The sequence below is a fragment of the Ambystoma mexicanum genome, chromosome 3q (assembly GCF_040938575.1).
Source record: "Ambystoma mexicanum isolate Mex_15411 chromosome 3q, UKY_AmexF1_1, whole genome shotgun sequence".
Lineage (NCBI taxonomy): Eukaryota > Metazoa > Chordata > Amphibia > Caudata > Ambystomatidae > Ambystoma > Ambystoma mexicanum.
The window spans coordinates 687545299-687570565 of record NC_090926.1 but is presented as its reverse complement, the minus strand read 5'-3'; the positions used below and the strand labels follow the sequence as shown (position 1 = coordinate 687570565).

At 47.5% G+C, this 25267-nt stretch overlaps 1 protein-coding gene across 1 annotated transcript in view; it reads right to left on the bottom strand.

Moving 5' to 3' along the window:
* The window catches only part of LOC138448004 (probable cation-transporting ATPase 13A5), a 512982-nt gene that overhangs the window by 228274 nt on the left and 259441 nt on the right, over nt 1-25267 (bottom strand). The window contains exon 14 of the mRNA XM_069604536.1: nt 8368-8518. Within this exon, the coding sequence (XP_069460637.1) occupies nt 8368-8518 (151 nt within the window). The remainder of the gene's footprint in view (nt 1-8367; nt 8519-25267) is intronic.

The window sequence follows — 25267 nt, the reverse complement described above, 5'->3', positions numbered from 1 at the left end:
ATAAGTAGAAAATGATTGTTGAGCAGAGCTATAAGGAATGGGGGAGATATTTTTGGAAGAGTAGGGTCTTCCGGTCCTTCCTCAAGCATAGGATGGAGAGGACCAATATTATCTGTGTTGGTAACTTGTTTCTGAGACGGGGTGCATAGCAGGAAACTTCATCTTGTTAAGGTCGTGCTTTACGATGGAGGACACTTGTAGCATTTACTCAGTGCACTAACAAGAACGCAATGGATTGTGCTTCAGTTGCTAAGACATTGCCATTCAAGATCCGATTTCCAGAGACTCTTCTCATATCATACTGTTGGACACTCACATGGGGCTGAGCCATTCTGGTTGCACCCAAACTGCTATGTTGATTCTGAACATTAAAAGGTGGTGTCATACAATTGTTGGGAAGGAGCGCTTGTCTGTTAGAAAGTTTGTGCTCCAAGGCAACATTAGCAGCACCTTTGTTTACTCGGCACTGCGAGCGAGGCTCTTGCCGACTTTCCTTCTACTTCCTGGAGGAGGCGGACCTGACAGCGGTCACGTGGCGGACCACGTGACTTTGAAGGTCCTTTTCACTACGGACTAACCGCCCGTGCGGGGTGTCATACAGTTGTTGGGAAGGAGCGCTTCTCTGTTAGAACGTTTGTGCTCCACGGCAACATTAGCAGCACCTTTGTTTACTCGGCACTGCGAGCAAGGCTCTTGCCGACTTTCCTTCTACTTCCTGGAGGAGGCGGACCTGACTGCGGTCATGTGGCAGACCACGTGACTTTGAAGGTCCTTTTCACTATGGACTAACCGCCCGTGCAGGGTGTCATACAATTGTTGGGAAGGAGCGCTTGTCTGATAGAACGTTTGTGCTCCACGGCAACATTAGCAGCACCTTTGTTTACTCGGCACTGCGAGTGAGGCTCTTGCCGACTTTCCTTCTACTTCCTGGAGGAGGCGGACCTGACTGCGGTCACGTGGCAGACCACGTGACTTTGAAGGTCCTTTTCACTACGGACTAACCGCCCATGCGGGGTGTCATACAATTGTTGGGAAGGAGCGCTTGTCTGTTAGAACGTTTGTGCTCCACGGCAACATTAGCAGCACCTTTGTTTACTCGGCACTGCGAGCGAGGCTCTTGCCCACTTTCCTTCTACTTCCTGGAGGAGGCGGACCTGACTGCGGTCACGTGGCGGACCACTTGACTTTGAAGGTCCTTTTCACTACGGACTAACTGCCCGTGCGGGGTGTCATACAATTGTTGGGAAGGAGCGCTTGTCTGTTAGAACGTTTGTGCTCCACGGCAACATTAGCAGCACCTTTGTTTACTCGGCACTGCGAGCGAGGCTCTTGCCGACTTTCCTTCTACTTCCTGGAGGAGGCGGACCTGACTGCGGTCACGTGGCGGACCACGTGACTTTGAAGGTCCTTTTCACTACGGACTAACCGCCCGTGCGGGGTGTCATACAATTGTTGGGAAGGAGCGCTTGTCTGTTAGAACGTTTGTGCTCCACGGCAACATTAGCAGCACCTTTGTTTACTCGGCACTGCGAGCGAGGCTCTTGCTGACTTTCCTTCTACTTCCTGGAGGAGGCGGACCTGACTGCGGTCACGTGGCGGACCACGTGACTTTGAAGGTCCTTTTCACTACGGACTAACCGCCCGTGCGGGGTGTCATACAATTGTTGGGAAGGAGCGCTTGTCTGTTAGAACGTTTGTGCTCCCCGGCAACATTAGCAGCACCTTTGTTTACTCGGCACTGCGAGCGAGGCTCTTGCCCACTTTCCTTCTACTTCCTGGAGGAGGCGGACCTGACTGCGGTCACGTGGCGGACCACGTGACTTTGAAGGTCCTTTTCACTACGGACTAACCACCCTTGCGGCGTTAAGCCCTGGAGGCAGTAAGGGCTGGAAACGCTGTTTTGCTGTTTGGCTGTGTCCGTGTCCTTGTGCGGTGAGTACTGAGGTTGGAGGTACTTTGTTCCTACAGCTGCACAAGCCCCCAACTGCCATAAGGGTAAGGGGGGAGAGACGGACTCTGACAGCTCCTTAAGCTGTCAGGCGTTCCTTACCCTGCGGCTGAATAAGTTGTGAACTTTTGCTTGAATCAAGAGAACCAAGGGTCTGTTGTATTACATTCACAAGCCTCCATTTGAACTTTGTAGGCTCCCAATTTATCCACTGTGTGCCTATTGTTGTGGTATCATTAAGAAAAACTCAGTTTTGTGTTTCATCTAATTTTCAAATCCAATTTGTTGGGCATTTCTAATTTGTTTCACATGGCCTATTTATTAACTTCTGGTATGCCGCAAAATTTACGTCAGAAGGGATTGACCATACCTGCGGCACGACTCCCTTGTCTCTCTCGTAGGATTGTCTATCTTCCTTCTGTTACTATGTTAGCAAGCTCCTATTGCACAAAGTTTCCATCAACCCTTGAGCACATTAGTGAAGTTCTTCCAGTTTTTGATACTCAGTCTCCTTATGAGCCCTTAACGAAGGAACACACTAAAAGTAACGCCATGAGAGCGGCTCTCCCACTCTCAGACAATACAATGTTACATACACCCTTGCCATGTTTGTCTACTAAAAGAAGAGGCACTAAGCACTTAGATAGACCTTTAAAGTCCTCTCCATGTTTCGAGCCTGAACTCTCACTACATGCTAGGCACTCTGGTTCGTACAATTCGATACTGCAGGATTCTCAGAGCGTAATTAATCTTATTTCAGCCAGTTTATGCCCGGAGTATTCACCAAGTTCCCCTTCAATTTCCTTTGTCTATCCGACTCCTCGCAGAGTCCAAATACAAGTCCCACAGGAACTTTCTTTTCAAAGTGCGGTGGGAAAACTCACTTCTCAGAATCCACCTAACACCTCATTATCTAATCTGGTGGGCAAATCAAATGTGCCGTCTAAGAGCTTATCTCTTATTACAACCACCTCACCAGTGTGGACTGTATTACCAGTTGACGCTCATCTCCCTCCAGCTATCCCCCCAATAGAGGCCAGGGTTCCTCTATCAACATCCGACATTACCTTGGCCGCTATGCAGCTAAATCTACAAAGTCTGTTTAAACTATTTGAATGTCTAGATGCCAAAGCTCCTGCTCATTCAGTAGAAGCACACGAAACCTTAGTACTACTCAAGACTCTAGCTGATAATTTGTCATCAAATCCCTGTGATCCTTGTCCAACTAACAATGCTCATGATGACGATATTTCAATCGTGACCATCGGATCTACAAGTCCCCCGTCCCTTAATTTTCCACCTCCGCAGATCAGACCTGCATTTGCGGATATTATTACTTCTGAAGGACGGTTGAATCCTGCCACCACTCGTGATCCTGTGAATGATACACACACCATTCTCTCAACTGATCCTTCTACACTAGTGCTTTCACCCCCCCCCAGTTCCAATGCCCCCTGCGACTACGGTTGAGAAAGGAAATTATATTCTGTCCTTACCAGCAAGAAGAAACAGAAAAGACTTCCAAAATCGCGCACAATACCCAGAAAAAAAATAATAAGAAAAACTCTAACCTGTTTACTCTGACATTACAGAAACAAACCATGAAAACTTTTTTACAAACTTTGATCCCGGTACCTGAGTCCTTGGCAGCTACACAAGCCTCTCAAGACTCAATACAAACGCCAGTGTCTAAACAACTTTCACTTACGCTAGCTCCCGATTCAGCTTCGACTATTAGTAGTGCAAATTCTTGTCCTCTGACTCAAGCGTCAATTGCTTCTTTGGCGAGTAAGCCAGTTCAAACCCTCAATCCTACACAACCGATAGCTATATCCTCTTCTGTAGTGCCTCCCACTTCTGGTCTACAGAATCCTAAACCCATTTTAGCACTTCCTACTGTACCCCTGGCTAATACTGGAGTGCCTTCATCAAACCTGATTCTAATTGCCCCACCTCCGTGTCAGAGCCCTTTACAGACCAATATTGGGTCTATTATCCCAGTGTTGCCTCCAGTGTCCATTACTACCATGGCCTCTAGCCATCCTCCCTTACATGCCTTGATTCGTGAACTTGAGTCAGCCTCCACTTGCCAGCTTCCAAACAAATGCCAAGGCCAAACAAATCAAGTCGTTAGTGACAATATTGTGTCTTCAGCCACCAAAAAGAGCATCGACTCTTCCACCACTATCTCCGCGGAACAAATACGTGAGGCTGTAGATGCATATTTGGCCTCCTGCTCTCAGCCTATCCCTTCTAAGCTTCCTCAAAAACTAAGTGGTCCAAATTCGTCTCTGAGCCAGTGGCTCTTACCGAGCACTATGCCAACATCCATAGTAACTCAACCATCCTCTCTGCGTATTGACAATCGCCCTCATGCTATTCAATCTCACGTTCCAGATCTATATAAAACTAATCTAAACGATCCTTTTTTTCCTGCTAGCCACAATTCCCGAAATAACACCCCAGCGGTACCCACTTCTCATCCCTTGACATGGCGCAAATGCCATTCTTTAATTTTGAAGTGTCGAGGAGGAAATTATGGCACCTACGATTTGAACCGTCGTAGTGTGCTCAACATTTTCTCTGAAGTAGTGGATCTCGAAGACATAAGCTCGAGTGACATTGAGCAGATTGAATTTATTTCTGAGAATACTTGTTCAGTGGTGCGTTTGTGGATACCTTCGGGTATCCACCTAAATACCATATGGAAATCAAAAATGCAATTATTTTCGATGGGGTTCCTACTAGCACAAGACCCAGCATTTATAAATGAGGACTCTAACGCAAAGCAACCATCTAATCAATCTAGCGCAAGCTTTCCTTTGATGCAAAATATTGGTTGTGCCGAGTCGTATATGTCATAACCATTAGAAACCTCTAAAGACCATCTCATTAATGTTGCTAGTTGGAACACTAGAGGGTATACTCATCTACAAACCTCTATTGCTAATTTTCCAGTTGTTATGGACATAATAGCATTACAGGAAACTTGGCTCCTGCAAACACCTGTATGGAACAATTACGAGATTGTTCTCCTTCCAGCCATTGGGAGTCAAAGAGGTCGCCCATCATCAGGATTATTGACAGGAGTGAACATATCAAGTGGTTTCGTCATTGAAGCCTGGGATTCTGTTTCTGCTTTCATCCAACTTGTCAAGATTACATGTCCAGCACATACTATTGCATTAATTAATATTTACTGCAATCCTTTAGGGTTGACTGATTCTGCTTTTTATGCAGGTTTGTCCAGACTTTTAGATTTGGTACTCCTTTCTCAAGATATTACGGATACCCTTATCGTAGGTGATCTTAACTTGGACTGTATTAATCCTAAAGGAAAAATCTCAAAGGAGAAGGTCAAGCGATGGACCTCCTTTATGTCAAATCGCCATTTTCACATGACCAATGGCGAAATTCAAGGCGATATTCCGGCTCAGCCCACATGGCATAGGGGTTCTTTGTCTACTACGATAGACTATATGTATACACATACCAACTTAACTGGACAAAAAAGTACTTTTAAAATATTTCCGCAAGTACATGGTGATCACCATCTACTAGTACTCACAATTAAGTGGAATTATTTAACTATCAAAAGGTCTTACTATACGAACAACCTAATAGTCAATAATGCTAAAACGCGCCTTTGCTGGTCAAATAATAACTTGTCCTCTTTAGCTCCTCTAGTCATCTCAAATGATAGCTCTATTTATCCAAAACAGTATACTAACCTTCTCCTTACTTTTGATTCCCGTATGAAACCACACCAAAAAAAGAGTTTCATCCACACAAACATACCTTCAATCCACTAATCAAGGCTAAAAAGACTGAATATCATCGTGAAAAAAGAATGATTCTTAAAATGAATTTGCCTAATTCCATTCAACAGTTGCGAATCGTTAAAAGCAAATTCCACAATTGGAGGAAACAACATCGTGCACACATTTTACAACTAGATGGTGAACATATGCTTAAATTAATAGCAAATAAGAATACGGCCGAAACTTGGGCAATTTTCAACCAATGTGCTAATAAATCTCAAGGTACTTAACAGGCCTCTAGTGTTACTGAGACCCAATGGATTAAACACTATTCTAGCCTATATGCAGACTTGTCGTTTGTGCCTTTGGTCAAACTGCCCAGTGATTCCGAGCGTTGGTCTCTTGCTTGTTCCCCATTTATACTTGAAGAATACATCAGACACATTAGCTCTTCTCGAGCTAAAGGCCCCGATGGCCTTAGTAATCATATGTTTAAATTGAACCCTACAATGTGGGCTGAAATATTAAATAATCTCTTCCAATCTATCATCAGGACTCGCGAGATTCCCGACTCATGGAAAACATCTATTATAGTTCCTATTCATAAAAAGGGCAACCGCACTTACCGTGCAATTATAGACCCATTGCCCTTCTTGATGCCCCCGGAAAGCTCTTTTCAAAACTCATTTTGAGGGACTTTAACATCTGGACCAAAGTAGCTCATGCAAGAGACCAGTTTCAAACAGGTTTTCTTGCTGGGCTAGGCACAAATATTAACTTGTTCTGTGTTAACGCTCTTAAATCTCAAGCGCAAAATACCAAGCAAGCCCTTTATTTTGCTTTTGTGGATCTCCACATGGCATTTGATGCCATCTCTCGTCCGATTCTTTTTGCAAAACCTACCAGAGATAAGTGTCCGCCCACTTTACAACAACTTATTCAGTTGTTACATGGGGAAACCTCAGTGCGCATTAGACTGAACCTAGAAGGTCTTTTATCCAGAGCCATTCCAACTGCTCGTGGCCTTAAACAAGGCTGCCTTCTAGCGTCAGCAATTTTCAACTACTTTATGTATGACGTGCGAAAGGTTTTCGAGGAAATAACATCGGACTCCCCCAAGATAAACAACTGCCAGATTCAAACTTTAATGTATGCCGACGACTTGTGGTGTTAGTTTCCAAAACTCCAGTCGGACTACAAAAACTTCTTGATGGCTTCAACAGCTATATTTTGGCCAATGACTTACATGTGAATACAACCAAAACCCAGGTTGTCGTCTACAGACCTCGTAACACAATAAGATCTCTTTCTTCGTGGTCCATTAATCACATAAATCTAGCGATAGTATCAAGCTATGTTTATCTTGGTATGGTCTTTGATGTTAGTGTCTCGACTAATGCTCACCTCGATGCTATCAAATGTAAGTTTAACTCGGCTATCTCCCAAACAAAAATTATAATGCACCGATATGGTGCTTTTTCGATGCAACCAGCTGTCCTCTTTTGGAAGCAAAAAGCCACCCCATGTATCTTATATGGTTTGGAGTCTCAATCACCTTGGCTACCAAAAGTTTTTGATAAGCTCGAAGGCAAATTCTGGAAAGCCATTCTTCAGCTGCCTCAAGGTATCCCGATAGTCTGGATACGGTATGAATTAGGTCTCACGTCTCTCTATGCCCAGTATCAGTGGAGAACATGTGCCTTATTGCGGAAAACCCTTCTACCTCATCGTGAGTACAATATTTTACAATTTTTGTCGAATTACATCTTCCATACTGAACACTCCTTTGTCAAACAGTGGTTGCGGGCAATTTATCGCACTTTGGTAGAGGCTGATGCGTCGCTTAAATTGCTTTTGATCAATCCAAACAAAGTAAAACAATTAATTTACCGCAATGATTGGATTAATACTCGAAACAAATGTTTGCAATATAAGTCCGCAATCCCTGAAAAATTTCGACATAAGAGGTTGGGATGTATTGAACCTTATCTCTTAAAATTTCCCTGTAAGAGAACACGTTCAGCCATCCTCAGAATGCGCCTGAACTTATGGCACACTCGTGAACTTTTGGCCAAACTGAAGGGCAGTAAGGTGGTGGCCTCTTTCTGTAGATTTTGCGGTGATACTAAAGCCATAGAAACTTTAGAGCATATACTTTCATTATGCCCCGCGCTAATTCAAAAACGCCTGAAATTTTTCTCATGGCATTGCAGCTACTTAGGGAACTTAAAATCAGTAGAAAGATGGTCTACACTATTGCTGACGACCAATGTTTCCCTCCAAATTGCCATTGTCAATTTTCTTTATGGAGTGAACCTAACCTGTTAAATAATTGTTGCTGTTTACTTGAGTTCTCTGCTCTCTCATTTATCCAAGAATGGCATGTTGAATTTTCTCGTTTTCAGTACTTCTGGTTAGACGTGTTTTATATGAATTGAACTGAATAACTTCTTTTCCTCTTTTATTGTTCATGTGAATTGTACACCATCTTAATGTATCCATTTTAATGCTTCAATCAATTGTAATGAATTCTTTCGTAATCTCATGTACCTTTTAAGAACAATTGTATTTAATGTTTTGTATTGAAAAGTTGATTTATTTCAATGATATCAATAATAAAAAAAAAATTTTAAAAAAAACTTTGAAAGGTGGTGTTACCCAGCTGGTGCCTTCAAACATCTTCAGTTCCAGAGGATCTCCTTGGAGTTTCCCGTCAATAACCATGAGCGAGTGACAGCTGGCCATGGCTCCCATCAGTGGCCCCCAGGGCAAGACTGCACCCGAATTAAACCTGTAAACTGTCTGAAACCTGACACAAAACACAATAGATATTAAAGAGCAGACATTAAAAAAAATGCTTATTTATAATAGCTTTTATTGCTAGACCTTTAATCTGAGAGACTCGTTCTTCATAGAAATCCTGTAAATTGTGAACTAATCATTTGCTGGGAGAACGTTCCACATTAATTCCTCAAACGATCCACGTTACGTCATCATAATTTTGCCAGATATCACTATTTCCCTATACTAAGGTTACACTTGCCGCTAATTAGATCAGAAATGACAGGCACAGTTGTAGTTGATCAATTTCCTTGCCTCCTGTAACATTTTAAGGCAAGACTATTATGCATTTGACGTTTTTCTTTGTTTTATTGGCAGCAAGAACTCAAAACTGTTTCTTCACAGTCCCTGGACCAGTCCTGTCACGTGATTGGTCACATGATTTCCACCAATCCCTCCTTTTGTATGTGCTGGGGGTCGGCCTACGGCCGTCACACACGCATACAGCCACACGCACCCATACATGCAGGGAAGACACGCAGGAGACGTGTGATGGCTTCGGTCTCTGGCGCGAACAGCCGGGCACCGCCTTTATTAAACTAACGCGCATGCACGAGCCCCGTAGCTGCTCGCGCATGCGTACTTCGTGTACGCAGTACACAACATCCCTCCTTTTCCCCGGAAACAAACAATTAACACTTCACTGCAGAAACAACAACAATTAACAACGGACTGCAGAAGTACAACCTGGTTTCTTCTTCGGATTTGCAACAACACCTTTCTCCGCCTATGGTGCAGGGTCCATGATAAAGTCTCTGAACCTCTGGGGAAGTCGTCTTCCGGCCCTGCTCGGGTATCGTGGTGCCCCGTCACCAGGGGCCTCCGATGTCTTGTGATCTGTAGTTGGGGTAGCTTCTTCCACCCTTGTCTCTTCCCCTTGTTCCGGGACTTGTTCTGCTGTTGCCTCGTCACTAGCGGCCATGATGCGCTTGAAAAACGTTTCTGGTGACGGTTCCTCTGGCATTGGCTGCGGTGACCATTGTACCTTTCACGTGTGTTACCCCCACTGGTTGGGTCTCGTAGGTTGTCGACAGCTTTCCTTCTGCTCTTCTGTTTCGTACCAACACGGTATCCCCAACCGCGATCTGTTTTTCTGGCAGTCTCCTCCGCACTGTTTCATTCTCGTTTCTCCATGACCTTTCTAGTTGTACTTGGTCATTGTCGATCACTCCTGGTTGTCTCCCCTCTGACTCCGGTATGAGACCTCTTGGGATCCTCTTGAAAAGTGCCTCCGCAGGGGCTATTCCAGTTGATCGATGCGGTGTTGTGCGATACTCCCGGAGAAAGTCGAACAAATTCCGTCGGAGGTCTTCACCTCCATTTTCGGATATGCGAAACACCTTGTTTAGTGTCCGCATGAAGCGCTCCACTTCTCCATTGGCTCTTGGCCATAGTGGGGTGACCTTTCGGTGTTTTATGCCTCTCTCTTCGCGGTATCGAGCAAACGATTGTCCTTGGAAAGGTGACCCATTGTCGAAACATAACTCGAGGGGAAACCCATGGGTAGCAAATATCTTGTCCAAGGCCAGGGTGGTGTGGTCAGTGGCCTGGGACTCGACCAGTTCCACCTCTGGATATCGGGACCATTGGTCAGTCACTACTAGGAAGTGTAGTCCTCTTCCGGTAGAACCAAAATCGGCATGTACTGTCCCCCAGGGTAAATCGCTCCTTGTCATGGTCTGAATCGGGGGTCCCTTCTCCGCCGGGCTTGTTGCTTGGCACGGGATGCATGCCCTTACATACTCTTCCACTCTCTTTTCCAATTCGGGGAACCAAACTTTGAGTCTGAGACGTGCCTTCATTCTGGTCATCCCTTGGTGTCCGTTGTGTGCCAACTGAAGGACCTTCGGCATGAGTGACCTGGGGATCACAATCCGGTGCCCTCTCAGCAGGAGACCATCGGCAGTCACTGACAGTTCCTGTCGTGCATCCCAGAGCAATTGCAAGTCCCTTTGCGTTTCTGCGTTTCTCCGGGCATTGTTCAGAAGGAGCTCCCGCCATGCTCCTGTCGCTACCGCACCTTTCACTCTCAGAAACGCCTCATCCGAGTTCGATTCGTTGGCAATTTCTTGTCTTGTCAAAGCAATGGGAAGCTCCGACTCGACGACCATGTGAATGGTGTCCATAAAGTTTGCAACATCCGTAGTGTCTCTGGGTCTTCCTGCGCCGGGGTGGCGAGACAAATAGTCTGCAGGGTTGTGAGTACCTGGGCGGTATACCAGCTTCACCCCGTACTCCATGAGGGATAGCATCCACCTCTCTATCCGAGGTGGCAGTTTGGACGAATCGCCTGCCAGAATGGGCAGTAGGGGTTTGTGGTCTGTCACCACTACAACAGGTTTCCCCAGAATATATAACCTAAAATGTTTACAGCCCCATAGTATTGCGAGGGCTTCGCGTTCAATTTGAGAATATCTTCTCTCTGTGTCTGTAAGAGCCTTACTGGCGTATGCAACGGGTTGCATGGATCCCTGTTGATCCGCCTGCACGAGAACTGCCCCAAGTCCCACTGGACTGGCGTCCACTATGATTTCGGACTCCCGGGCTGGGTTGAAATACGCCATGGTGTCTTGTTCAGACAGGGCATCCTTGATGGCCGTGAATGCTCTCTGTTCCTTTCCAGTCCACGTCCATGCCACTTCATTCCTCGTGAGTGCTCTCAGGGGTTCAGAGAGAGATGCTAAGTCTCGAATAAACCGCCCACAGTAGTTCACCATCCCTAAAAAACTGCAGACTTCTGCCGGGGACGTGGGAGGTGACGCCTCTCGAATGTCTCTCACCTTCTCAGGATCTGGGGATATGCCTCCCGCATGGAAGACAAATCCAAAAAATTCCATGCTGTCCTTCAGGAATCCGCACTTTTCTTGGTGCAGCGTCAGGCCGAGGTTGTGGAGCCTGTGAAAAGTGTTTTCCAGACGCTTGATATGCTCTGCTTCAGATTTGGCAAAGACTAGGATATCGTCTGACATGTTTATTACTCCTTTTAGTCCGGACAGAGCCCCCTGATAGCATTTTGGAAGACTTCTGCCGCCGAGGAAATTCCAAAACTGAGCCTTTTATATTGATACAGTCCTTCGTGTGTTGTAAAGGTTGTAATATATCTAGACTCTGGGTGGAGCTCCAACTGGTGATAACCTGCTCTCAGGTCTAGTTTCGAAAAGAATTTCGCACCCTGAAGTTCTCCAACAATGTCGTACAGAGTGGGAGTGAGATGACATTCTCTTTTTGTGGCCAGATTAGGAAGTCTCATGTCTACGCAAATGCGTACAGCCCCAGGCTGTTTGGGCTTTGGGGCCACTACAATAGGAGAGACCCACGGGGTGGGCCCTTCCACCTTTTCAATGATATCTCGTTCCACTAAGTCTTGCAGCTCCTTTTCCACCTGAGCCCTCAGATGAAACGGTATGCGACGATGTTTCAGCGCCGTTGGTCTGACTGACTCATCAATGTGGAGCCTTATTGGCTCAGCCTTCAGTTTCCCTATGTCCCTGAAGAGCTTCTCAAAGCGTGTCAGCAGGCTGTCCAGATCTGTGTGATACACAGCAAAAGTGAAATGAACCAGGTCGAGTGCTTCAGATGCTGCGCAGCTTAAAAGAGAGTGCGGACTGACATTGGTTACAAAAAACCTCGCTTTGATGCTGTTTTGGCCTTGGGTCACTGGGGCTACAAATACCCCTTGGATGGGTAGCGGAGTATCTTCACCAAAAGCGTATATCTGGGCTTTGGAGGGCGACAGGGTTGGTGGGCCTGCCAGTGCGTTGTAATGTCTGTCCGCCAGTACGCAGACTGAAGCTCCCGTGTCAATGAGGACTGGGGTGGGAATCTCTCCAATGTCCACAGTACATATGGGTCTTCGTCTAGTACCAGGGCCATTTGCGATGCTGGAAATGAAGAAAATTTCTTCCTCCTCTTCTTCCTCTTCTTCAGCAATGTGTAGGTCATGCACGTCCTGTTCAAGGTACGATATGCCCCTTGCCGTGCGAGCGCCACCTCTACCGGCCCTCTCTGGTCCTCTGCTTGCTGCCACGGGCATGGCGGCCCTACACATCCTGGCGTAATGCCCCGGTATCCCACACCTGCCGCATGTTCGTGATTTGGCTGAGCATTCGCCCCTGTGTGAGAGGTCATATCCACAATAGGAGCACGACTGAGGGGTACCTGAAGTCGTGGGTCCTTCTCCCTTCTTCGGTGTCCATCTGGCCTTCCCAGGTGTGAACCGTCCGACTGCTAGAGCCTCCTCCTCATTCTTGGGATGCGTGGCTGCGTCCATTTTCGATCCTCTGGCCTCCACCAGCTCATACGCTCTTCCCATGTCCAGGATTTGCTGGAGTGTCAGCCCTGGTTCCCTCAGGACTTGCCTCCTAAGTTTTCCTGAGCAGCAACCTTGCAGCAGTTGGTTGCGGACCATTTCCTCTTCGTTGATCCACCTGCAGGAGCTTGCTAGGTGTCTCAACCGGGCACAAAACTGGTCCAGTGACTCTTCGCTTCGTTGTTTTTCTGCCCCCATGACAAACCTGTCGAAATCAACATTCGCTAATGGTAGGAAGTGATCCTGAAGTGCTTGCTTGACAGCGTCATACGTCGCCACTGGAATGTCAAGGGAGTCATATATTTTCTGGACTTCAGTGCCTGCGGAGTACATCATGATGGCGATGTTTGCCTCGTCTTCTGTCCCCCCCGAGGCTCTGAACATCATTTCCAGTCTTTTGACCCATGTGAGCCATTTTGGGCCAAGTTTTGATGGGGGCCCCGTAGTATCAAATTCGGGCATGGGAGCCAGGGTGGTGCGCACTCTGCGTGGTATTGGGGCAACGACGCCCTCATCATCTGTTTCTTCACCCATCACGATAGGTACTCACAGTATTGTCTTGGCAGGTTGATGGGTGATCCGACTCCCAACTGTGGCAGAGTCTACCTGTTGACTCTTCTGCCACTTTCTGTGTCACAGCCCTGGTTCAGCTGGGCTGTGGAGTGTCCAAAAATTGCTGCAACTGCTTGCAACAGGCAGATGGCGCACGAGCACCCGGAACGGGCCGCAACCACTGTGTGTGTCGTAGTGAGTGAGCACTCAAAATGGCGGCCGGCTGTTAGAGCGGGTCCGCGACTGCGGAGTTGTGCTTCGTTTCGCCGCTGTCGTCGGAAAACGGGAAGAACAGCTCCGATCTCGCCTCGTCGCCAATTTTGTATGTGCTGGGGGTCGACCTACGGCCGTCACACACGCATACAGCCACACACACCCATACATGCAGGGAAGACACGCCGGAGACGTGTGATGGCTCCGGTCTCCGGCGCGAACTGCCGGGCACCGCCTTTATTAAACTAACGCGCATGCGTGAGCCCCGTAGCTGCTCGCGCATGCGTACTTCGTGTACGCAGTACACAACACCTCCTGAGCACGATCACCCTAAAAGACACTCAGGCCAAAGCAGCCTCTTTTTTTTTGAGGTTGGACTGGCAAAATGAAGTATCGCTGAAAATGTATTTCATTGGTCTTGATATAAGTTATTTTTGATCGGATACAGCTGTATTTTCTGTTGGTAATCGCAAGCGTCATGCTGCATTGAACACAGCAACACACAGAAACGCTCTGCCCCTCTGGTATGCGGCAAGAGCAGACAGCATGTGTGCTGCATAGTTCTGTTCCTCATTGGCCAAGAGGTGCTTAGGAATGCATGGATATATGCATTCCATGCAGGGATACATGCATTCCAGCTGGTCAAGTGGCACAGCAAGTAGAGCGCTTGCTTTGACATCCGTGCAGAGTCTGCTAACGCAGGTTCGAATCCCGCAGGGCCAAACTCAGCCTTTCATCCTTCCGAGATCTATAAATGTGAAATTATTATTATATGGTGGTTGCAGGGCATATGGTGCATAAATTCCTTCATCCTCATGATCTGTGAAGGTGTAGAACAAGTGGAATAGGCATCAGACACGCCACTAGACTCCAAATCTCTCAGTCGGGCAGAACCCTATAGATAGCGATGCTCATTTAGAGTAAACATTACATTACTTTTGGTAAGGAATAGCTGAAGCTGGCTCTACTGTTAGAGGTGTGGGGAATATGATGTAATTTCCTTGCTACCACTGAACGTAGGGATGGTAAAATGAATGGAATAGAAAGGTTTCTTGCTGCATTATGTACTTTCTGTCTTGTGATGTCTCAGTGATATCTATTCTCAAATTGAGCTCGAATATTTTCCTTTTTCTTTAAATTCTAGTTGACATTGAGGGTATTCCCTGGACTATCGGGTATTGCTAATGCTTGACCTGAGCTCTGACGGTGAAGCATGCACCTTAGGGAGTGCTAGGATCAGCACTTTTGGGACGTTTAGGGGCATTGGGTGAAGGACACCCAGCCTCCACCTTTGGACAGCATCCTTTATCTCCAGTCATAACAACAGAGGCTACACTAGAAGCAGATTTGCATCAGAGGGAATGGACCAACGCTCCTCTCCTGAGGACGAGACCAGAATTCGCCAGGATGGTCGAGGCGAACCCGTTGTATACTAGCACATGATGATAAGAGGTTAATGATAGACTAAGTCAGGATATAAAAGAGTACATTGTCTTACGGGAGCTAGGAAAACCCATCCAGAAATTGCATAGGGTCGCTCGGGGTAAAGCCTCTGGGAAACTATAATGCCAGGTGAGCTGACGGGCTCGGTGGGTTGGCTTAGGTAGCACGGTAAAATGACATGCTGTCCGATTCTTGCAAGTTATGGAAATAACGGCCTTGCTTGTTCATTCCATAAAATAAATCTGGTGATGTTTCTTACTCATTTACAGATGGTGCCCATATCGTGGAATTGTCATACAACTCGACACACAGCTGGACCCTGGGTTGGCTCCTCCCGAAGACCCCCAAGCGCCCTCTAGAGAAGGTATGAGACCTTGTTAACAACTCAAAGGGGGGCACCAGTGCTGGTGAACATGCATACTCGGCCGCACAGGGAACTGAGAGTCCTTTAAGTGACAAGAGAATGGACAATCAAAGTGGGGATACGTTTAAGACAAATGTTGAAAGGGGGTGGAGGTTTTGAGTTGGGTATAAATGATAGTGGTCTTGGGGTTTGCCTATTTCACAGCAGTAGATTTCTTGATTGTTTCTTACTTTTAGTATGAAATAAGCCTTGCAAAATATTGCGACTGAATAACGAAGCAGGCTTGCTGTGTTTTTTATGTTTTCTGTCTGACCAAAAGCATTTGTGTTTAGGAGGTGGAGGGTTGTTCTTGTGAAACCTGCTGATGTTTATTGTATTTTGATATTGTTTAGAGTAGGGAACATTTAAACTAAAAGGGGTTCCTGGGATGATAATGCCCGATTAAATAGGGAGACACAAACGTTTGCAGGTTGAGAGTCCCTCTCCCTGTCAGGACCACTCTGAGGTGTCTCTATTTGAGCCCCCTCCCCCTGCTCAGGGCAGCGAAGGAGTGGAGTCAAAGTGTGGATGGAACATAGACACCTGGGTAACTGGACAAACAGAAATTGAACGTGTCGTGAAAGTAGGGACAGCAATGGGCAAGGAACAATCAAAGCAGGTAGAGGAACGTCCAAAGGGGTTGCCCGCCCGTTATATGATTACTCAATTGAATAGCACTACTTGCGATTATTTAGATTCTTGGCATTTTATGACTTGACACAATAAACACACACAGTTGCTAATTGAAGGGACCTGTAATTTTGATCAGTTGGGGGCTCTTGGATGAACATTGGGGAAGCAGAAAACGAAAATAACGCTGAAACAATGGAGAGCATTTGCAACATGGCTGGAAGAGGTGACAGCACGAAGGAATGACAGTAAAGTTAGAGGGTTGAGGGAAGTTAATAACGATTATGGGGACAGATAAAATACTTGGGATTGAGAGTGGCAGGGGACAAGAACACATTAATGAACCCAGATAGTGCATGGATCCGAACAAAGTGGAAGATGAACGGGAGGAACAGGACAGTAAATCAGCAGATGAGATTATTGAGTTCTTTGCAAGTATGCATGCAGCTGTGTGGGTGGGCCAGAGAGAGCCGCAACTAGGGCATACGCTACAAGAGGAGGCTTTACCACAGGTTCCTGTACTACCTTTACCTCCAGGCCCAGTAGCTTCAGGACCAAATGACTAAGGCACTGCAGGGCGACACATGTTGATAGATGCCCCTCCATCAAATACTCAGTCTGTGACAAGGGGAGGGCAGTATACGGAAGAGATCCTCAGGTATTTCAGGTGCCTCTTACACAACTGCCGCCAGCAACGAGGAGGAAGGGCAACAGCAGCCACACCTCGTTACCGTGCATGTCCCTTGGACAACCAAGGATCTGAGAAATTTACCAAAGGAATTCCCAAATATTAGGCAGGAGATGCAGCATTTTGTGGAAGAATTGCAAACAGTCAACATATTATATATGTAATATCTATGCTATTTTGCTGTCCTTGTCACATTTCCTTGTCCCCATGCCCTACCTCTCCAACACCTGGCTTATCACTACCTACACATTATGTTCAGGCACTCTGTTAAGGCGCCCAGATATGGGACGACCTCACATGACTATTTGTACTATGTGAAGCCCTTTTGGTTGATCAGCCAACCCTTTCAACCAAACACATATATATATATATATATATATATATATATATATATATATATATATATATATATATATATATATATATATATATTTAATTTCTATTGAGTTTAGAATGCTGAATTGTATTAAGTATCGTTAATCATAGACACTATGGGGCCGATTCATGGAACAAACGTGTGCCGAAAATCTATGCGCAAGCAGGCGCAAGCGCGAAAAAACAGGCGCACGCGCACACATGCGATTCATGGAAGTCCCTGCGCGTGTTTTCCTCGGGATGTGCGCCAAACCCGTGCATGGCGCACATGTCACTGAAACATCCCGAACGGCGTGCGCGACGCGCACAGTGAAAGCGCACAACCTCGCCGCGCACACCAAAAAGGGGGCGGAACACAGGGCGTAACGCGCGGAATGGGGAACAACGCGCGAAAATAAGGGCGTAACTGGGATGTACTGCTGGGAAGCAGACGGAACGCCCACACGCACGCGAACCACACGTATTCATGGAATCGAATAGGGCAAAGCCGCGCACGGCCAAAGACACGCACAGGCCTAAACACGTCCGCCACACGAAGGCAGGCGGTAGCGTCCCTGCGCATCACAAAAGCGACAATATACAGCAATGATGAATGTCCCATACTGCTATTGTGCCTGGGATTCGCGTGAAGTTTTTCACGCGATCGGGCCTGGGGGAGCGGGCTACGTGTATTTCAGGGGTTCGCGTGAAGTTCTTCATGCGATCGGGCGTGGGGGAGCGGGCTACGTGTATTTCAGGGGTTCGCGTGAAGTTCTTCACGCGATCGGGCCTGGGGGAGCGGGCTATGTGTATTACAGAGGTTCGCGTGAAGTTTCACACATAATCGGCCTGGGGGAGCAGGCTACCACTCACCGTCTGCCTTGCGTGTAGAAGAACGCGTAGCCAACACCCACTGTGAAGTAATAGCGTGTGAACCCCAACGGCTGGAAAACACACGCACCGCACCCCACGAAAAGCACGTACAGAGCAATGTAAAGGCACGTGGGATCTACAAGCCCTGCCAGGGAAACGCCCGTGTGCGAAACGTCACAGATGCGCTTACGCGCTTAAGGGCCTTTGGTCCAATGAAATCGCGTATGCGTGCTGACGCGGTTAGGCGCTAAGGGCCTTTCCTGGAATTACACGCAGACGTGCAAGATTTTCACGTGCCAATTCACTCCGTATCAAGCTGGCCACGCGTAAGCACACGGAAGACCACGCTCCTGCCCAAAAGGCCGAATTACTGCCCCCCAGATCCCCGAGCAGCCTCCCATGAGCCATCTGCTGCTGCCTGCCTGCCTGCCTGCTGCCACCGTGCCCTGCCATTTGGTGCCTGCACATCAGCCATCTGCAGGGGTCCATTTGCTGTGTCCACCCCTGCTGGAACAGAAGACTCCCGACTGGGATACCATCGCTCCACAGCCCAGCCCCAGGACCCAGTTGCCCACCCACTCCTGCCTCTGGGGTTGCCATGTCGGGCACTGCAACATCTGGCACCACTGGCAACCCCCGGCCAGAGAGGCAGAGGGGCACCAGATTCACTGCCACCGAAGTTGATGTCCTGGTGGAACAAGTCCTGGGGCAGTATGATGCCCTCTTCGGAAGTAAGCGCGCCAACAAGGAAGGACGGACTCGGATCTGGACGGACATCGTGACTGCCATCAACGCGGAGGGGGTGGCAGTCCGCGACTACCAACATGTCAAGAAGCGCTGGGATGACTGCAGGTCCAGGACCCTCTTGAAGGCCCGGCGCCTCGTGGAGGGGGGCCGGGGCCGCATGAGTACCATCCAGATGAGGGTCCTGGAACGCGTAGGCCCAGCGCTCCACGCCCAGATCCTTGAGAGGCAGACCCGTCTGGAGTTGAGCGGTAAGTGGCCAAGCATTGCTGTGTGAGACAGGGCATGTCGCAGTGTGTTGGTTGTCTGATACTTGCCTGTATGTGAGACATAGGCCATGTATGTATGTGTGTGTGCAGGGACGTCATGCATGTGAGACCAGTAATGTGTGAAGCACACGGTTGGTGCATGTGTTCAAATGCAACATGGGTTGCCCTATGCGGAATGGCCACATGAAAGCATGCCAGTCTCTGTTCCTGGACATGGGTGGGGGTGAGGGATGGGTGCTGATGCCATTTACATGTATGCTGTCCATGTCTGTGTGTCTGACCTGCGTGTCTGTGACTTGTGAATGCCAGGGATGCATGACACATGTCTGTCGCAATGTTCAGGTTCACTGATGCAGCCTAGTCATCCTTGTATCCACTGGGCATCATTCCGAGGCTGGCGCTATCCATGGAGTAAATAGCACCATGGTAAGCAACCATGGAGCTATTTACTCCATGGAAATCCGGCATGGTGAATGGAGTAATTACCGGTCCATTCCAAGGTTGGAGGGACCGGTAATTCCCCATTCACCGTACCGGTTCCCCATCCCCATTCCTGCCCCCATAGGGCTCAATGGGAATGGGGAAGGAGTAAATTACGGCACCGTAAATTACGGTGCCGTAATTTACCCCAAGGTCCCTTTGCGGGTTGGTTTTTTAACGCCTGCTAAAAGCAGGCGTTAAATGCCAACCCGCAAAAGGGAACTCGGAATATGGTGGTAAGTGTTAACGGTCACCGTTGCCATTAACGGTGACCGTTAACCCTTACCTCCAACCTCGGAATGAGGCCCACTGTGTCTGTGGTGTACGAGGCCAGATGGATGAAACTAGGGTGAAGTGTGTGCATGTGATAGGCATGGCCCATGATGCATGTGAGTTCCAAAACAACATTGTATGTTTCAAGAATCCCTTGGACATGTATGCTAATGTCCATAGCATGCGCCATGCCTGTTACTGCATGTGTTTTACCTGCACTGACCCATGTGTTGTGGAGGGACATGATGGAAGTGATCTTTGACAGTGCCACTCATCTGCTATTGCTTCCTGTCTAGGGGACCATTGTACAGTACCCTGATGCTTGTGTTCTATGTCTCCCTCTACACAGCGCCACGTGAAGAAGAGGGCGGAGACGGCGCTGTGGAGCAAAGCGGCAGGGATGCCCCCACGGCTGCAGCTGAAGGGGTGGGTGAGCCCCCACAGGGGCTTGCAACGGCGGAAGACGGGGTGGAGCCATCCAGGTTTGTGGTTTCCACAGAGGAGGAGGAGGCCGCTACTGAGGCACACATGGGGCCTGGTGGGGGCATCCCTGCTGGTGCAAGTGTTGCAGTCCAGGGGCAGGAGGCAGCACAGGTCGCCGTGGAGGGGCCTGTGCATGTCACTGTCCCTGACACTGTGACTGCACCACCATGCACCAGCAGGGATGCCCCATCCCAGGCCCGTCTGCAGGTAGGGGGGATGTCCATGTCATCTGACTCCCCTCCACCTGCGGACGAGGGGACCCCTGGCCGTATGGAGAAGGTCCTGATTGGTGTCGCGTTGCGCACAGGTGCAATTCGTGATGAGGTGCGTGCTTCCCGGGAGGAGCATGCACGTCATCACGGAGAGCACCGTGCCGACGTGGCCCAGTTGGGATCGGCCATGGTCGGGGGTTTCCTACATGTGTCGGCCAATCTGGCGACCCTCTCCTCCTCTGTGGAGACTATGCACCAGTCGTTCTCCATGCCGTCTTCCAGCCCAGATGCCACCAGAGCCCCCTGTGGACCTGCCCCGACCAATGCAGCCAGCTCGGTGGGGATCCCATCCCTGCCACAGTCGGGAGTCGGAGGTCCAGCAGGGGTGGACACACCAGCAACTGCACCCCAGCAGATGGAGGATGTGACGGCATCATCGGGCAGGGCACGTGCACGACGGCGTCGGTGGATTCCATCAGCCTGGATGCCGTCGTGCTGGCACAGGCATTTGCGTCGGAGGCAGCGGCAGGCTCGACGTGGGAGGCATGATGGCTTGGGGCCATCAACATCAGGGGTGCAGGCATCGGCCGGAGGGCAGGAGAACCATGGAATGGGAGTGGCTTCCGTGTGGGAGCGGTTGGGCCAGCAGATAGGTGCGGAGCGGCAGCGGGCAGAGGAGGAATGGTCACAATGGTCAGAGCAGAGAACTCCATGCGGAGGGCGCTGAGGCGGGCTGAGTGCCTCGAGGGTCTTCGCAGGGAGTTGGAGCTGGACACTGCTTTATCCCTGCGAGATGTCGGGGCCAGGGAACATGCCCGCCTCCAAGCCATTGAACAGGAGTTCGATGATGCCCTGGCCCATGACAACATCCAGTGAGCCGTTGGACTAGCCCGCTGCCCTTGTAAATAGTTATGTAGTTAGTGTTAGGTTTCCTTTGTTTTTGCATTTTTTTTTTACCTTTTGGACAATGGGCCACATTTTTGTATATAGTTTTTTTTTTATTAGGTAGTGTTGTAAGATAAGTTTCATTTCTTTTGTTGGGATCATGGACCCTGGCTTGTTCATCTGTACATAGTTCACTGTTGGATTTTCTTTTAATTTTACAATTTACCCATGGAGCAATGGCTTTCAATTATAATTTCCCATTGGATTTTCTTTTGTGGACTGTGACTTTGAACACCATTCCTTTGGATTATGATTTTTGGTTTTGCATTTTTTCACGGACATGCTTCTTTTTATTTTTTTACATTCCCATTTTTGTACCACGAAATACACGTACCGAGGACATTTGCGTGTGGAACTTCCTGCACACACCGAAATACACGTACCCAGGACATTTGCGTGTGGAACTTCCTGCGCACCCTGAATTACACGTACCCAGGACATTTGCGTGTGGAACTTCCCGCGCACCCCTGATATACATGTACCCTGCTGATATCGCGTGTGAAACTTCCCGCGCACCCCGAAATACACGTACCCAGGACATTCGCGTGTGGAACTTCCCACGCATCCCTGATATACACGTACCCTGCTGATATCGCGTGTGAAACTTCCCGCGCACCCCGAAATACATGTACCCAGGACATTCGCATGTGGAACTTCCCGCGCACCCCTGATATACACGTACCCTGCTGATATCGCGTGTGAAACTTCCTGCGCACCCCGAAATACACGTACCCAGGACATTCGCGTGTGGAACTTCCCGCGCACCCCGAAATACATGTACCCAGGACATTCGCGTGTGGAACTTCCCGCGCACCCCGAAATACATGTACCCAGGACATTCGCGTGTGGAACTTCCCGCGCACCCCGAAATACAGATACCCAGGACATTCGCGTGTGGAACTTCCCGCGCACCCCTGATATACATGTACCCTGCTGATATCGCGTGTGGAACTTCCCGCACACCCCGAAATACACGTACCCAGGACATTCGCGTGTGGAACTTCCCGCGCAGCCCTGATATACACGTACCCTGCTGATATCGCATGTGGAACTTCCCGCGCACCCCGAAATACGTACCCAGGACATTTGCGTGTGGAACTTCCCGCACACCCTTGAAATACACGTACCCAGCTGAAATGACGTGAGGTACTTCCCGCGCACCCCAGTGATACACGTAGCCCGCTTGCCGTGCTGGTACAGGGTTAGCGCAGCCCTTTGCGCTGGATTGGGGATTTTGATGGCTTTTCCATGCGCGAGAGGCGTTCTTGGGGGCGTAACTGGCACTGCTGCAGGGTCGCTGCGCCACTGTGCACCACGGCTGGTTTTGGTAGCTGGAATCCATGAATACGCTATGCGCGGAAATGGATTTTAGCGCACGCGGCTGGCGCAGGGATTTGCACGCGCACACTGTGCGCCAGCCGCGTGCGCCACTTGTGCGCTAAATTCTATGAATTACCCCCTATGTCTCTTTAACTAACAAAGAAGTGAAAACAATACTATATGTTGTCTCTGCTTTACCAGCTGGAAGCTATAAGATGTGCAATTGCGAAAAATGTAAAAAGATTGGTATTGGCATAGACTGAGATACGGGGTTCTAATATTAGTGATTTTATGTCATTTGTTACATTTAGATCATCGAAACCCACTATAATTATGCTAGTAATTGGGCAATGTATAACAACAGTAAATGCAGTTACATTAGGCATTTTAAATATGGAAACAGTAGCACGATGCACTTTAAAAAAACATTATTTTGCCCTTTAATTTTGCAGGATTTGCACAGGGAATGAGCCCACCTAATTACATAAAGCTGGGGAATTTCTAAGACACTATGCACTTTAATGAATTGCTTGTGCATTGCACCTTATACTGTTTTTATTTTAATTGATTTTAAATGGTATTAATACTATCTTTCAAAGTAAAGTGGGTTTTTAAATGTCAATGAGATACAAACAACCATTGAATCATTGGACCTGTTCCAAGATGGCCGATCCAAATATATTGGGCCACTCAGTCTTCTTTCTATGGTGAACTTCCTGTCACATGGGGTGTTTTTAAACAGCATTGGTAATGTGGTCATTTGTTGTGAACAAGCGGTGAGGTAACCGTAAAACACGTCAATTTGAGCCTTTAACTATGGAGCACCACATTTTAGGTGGTTTTTACTGACAGTCATGTGTTGTGCATGGTCTGTAAAATAAAATATAGAAGACAATTTTTTCCAAAGAAAATCAATTTCCTGGTGTTTCTTCAAGAACGGGGGAGTGCCTCTCACCCTGACTGTAAGAAAAAACAGTCTTCATTATATATCTATATATATTCTTTTTTTTTTTTTTTTTTTTTTAAAGAGAGCGTGTTGTGGAATGACTGAACTGCTAAACCACATTCAGTGGTTACATGAACAGACGGTCAAGACCCACATATCATACACCACCCAGCCTCCATACTACCTTCCTTTAGTGGTGCGTAGGAAGTGTCAGCAAGCACATATGGAGATGCTGGATTATAGAGGCATGAGAAATAGACTGTGAGGAATTGCCATCTGGCAAAAGTGCAAACCCCTGTTTTTTTTAAATTATTATTATTATTACATAAAATGAGGTGGGTGATTCCTCCTTCAAAGGGGTAATCTGCTAACCAGATGCCCCTTTGTTGCAACTCCATGGCAAAAGCATAGTCTATGTATACCCTGCTGCATCAGTAACCTTGTCCACAGAACCCACTCTGCTCGTGGCATAGGACAGGTTCAAAGATCACAAGATGCCCACTTGACCGCCGCATCGACAGCAAAGTCACTGCTGCACAGTGAGATATGCCCCCATACCCAAACTAAAATGATCATGAGTACCCCATGCTGGTGACAGGGTGATCTCTAAGAATAAGCTATGCCTCAGTTTAGGCATAGTGCATGGCACTACTTTTTTTGTTTATTAGTTTTCAAGTTTAATGAATCATCATAACATAACATTGTAGTATGTCTTAGCGTCCCTCAACTTTCCCACCCGCCTCACCCCGAACCCAACGTTATTGAAACCAGTCCTAACTTGGACATGCTACTTCAATTGTCACAGGTTATTCATCGTCCAGCGTTTCACACTCTGGGTGATTTTCAGACCAGCATTTGTCCGGTGGCGATTTTGTTCTACAATCCAATCCTCCAATATTTTAAGAATAAACCCCACTAAATCTTTAGACGTGCCGTCCGATAGAGTTATGGGGTGATAGGTTGAAGGGAGGGATGCATTCCTTTTTTTGTAGATGGGAACAATAATAACTGTTTTTCAACAGTGGGGAACATGTCCAATATAGATAATTGCATTAAATATTTGTGCCAAAAAGGGGGTACACAGTTCAGTGTGAATGCAAAAGAGATCATTTGGTAACCTATAATTTCTGGATCCTTTAAGAGAACTCTGCCTCTCAAGTACCAATTCTTCTTGCCTAATTGTGATTAATGTTAGAGATCCCTCGGCCATCCATGGCCTTCCTGAGGTTTTCTCTAGAGTTGCATAAGATTTGGAATTGTTTGGATACAATTCTTTTTTATTTTTTTTTAATTGTCTTATAGTCAAAAAAAGATTCGACTTCACAAAACAATGCATTACATAACATCAAAGATAAGTAAAACACAAAAATATGATAGACAAAACAATCAACATATGTATAAAAGCAATCTAAAAACTGAATCAACAGAACAAAGAAGACACAATATCTGTCTCTTTAGCTAATACAAATTACCGCACATAGAGATAAGATAGATGTGAAAAGACACAATTCTCCTTTTCTTACACTCAGAATTAATGATATATCAAAAAAACCCACAGGGTAAACTTAAAACATCTATAC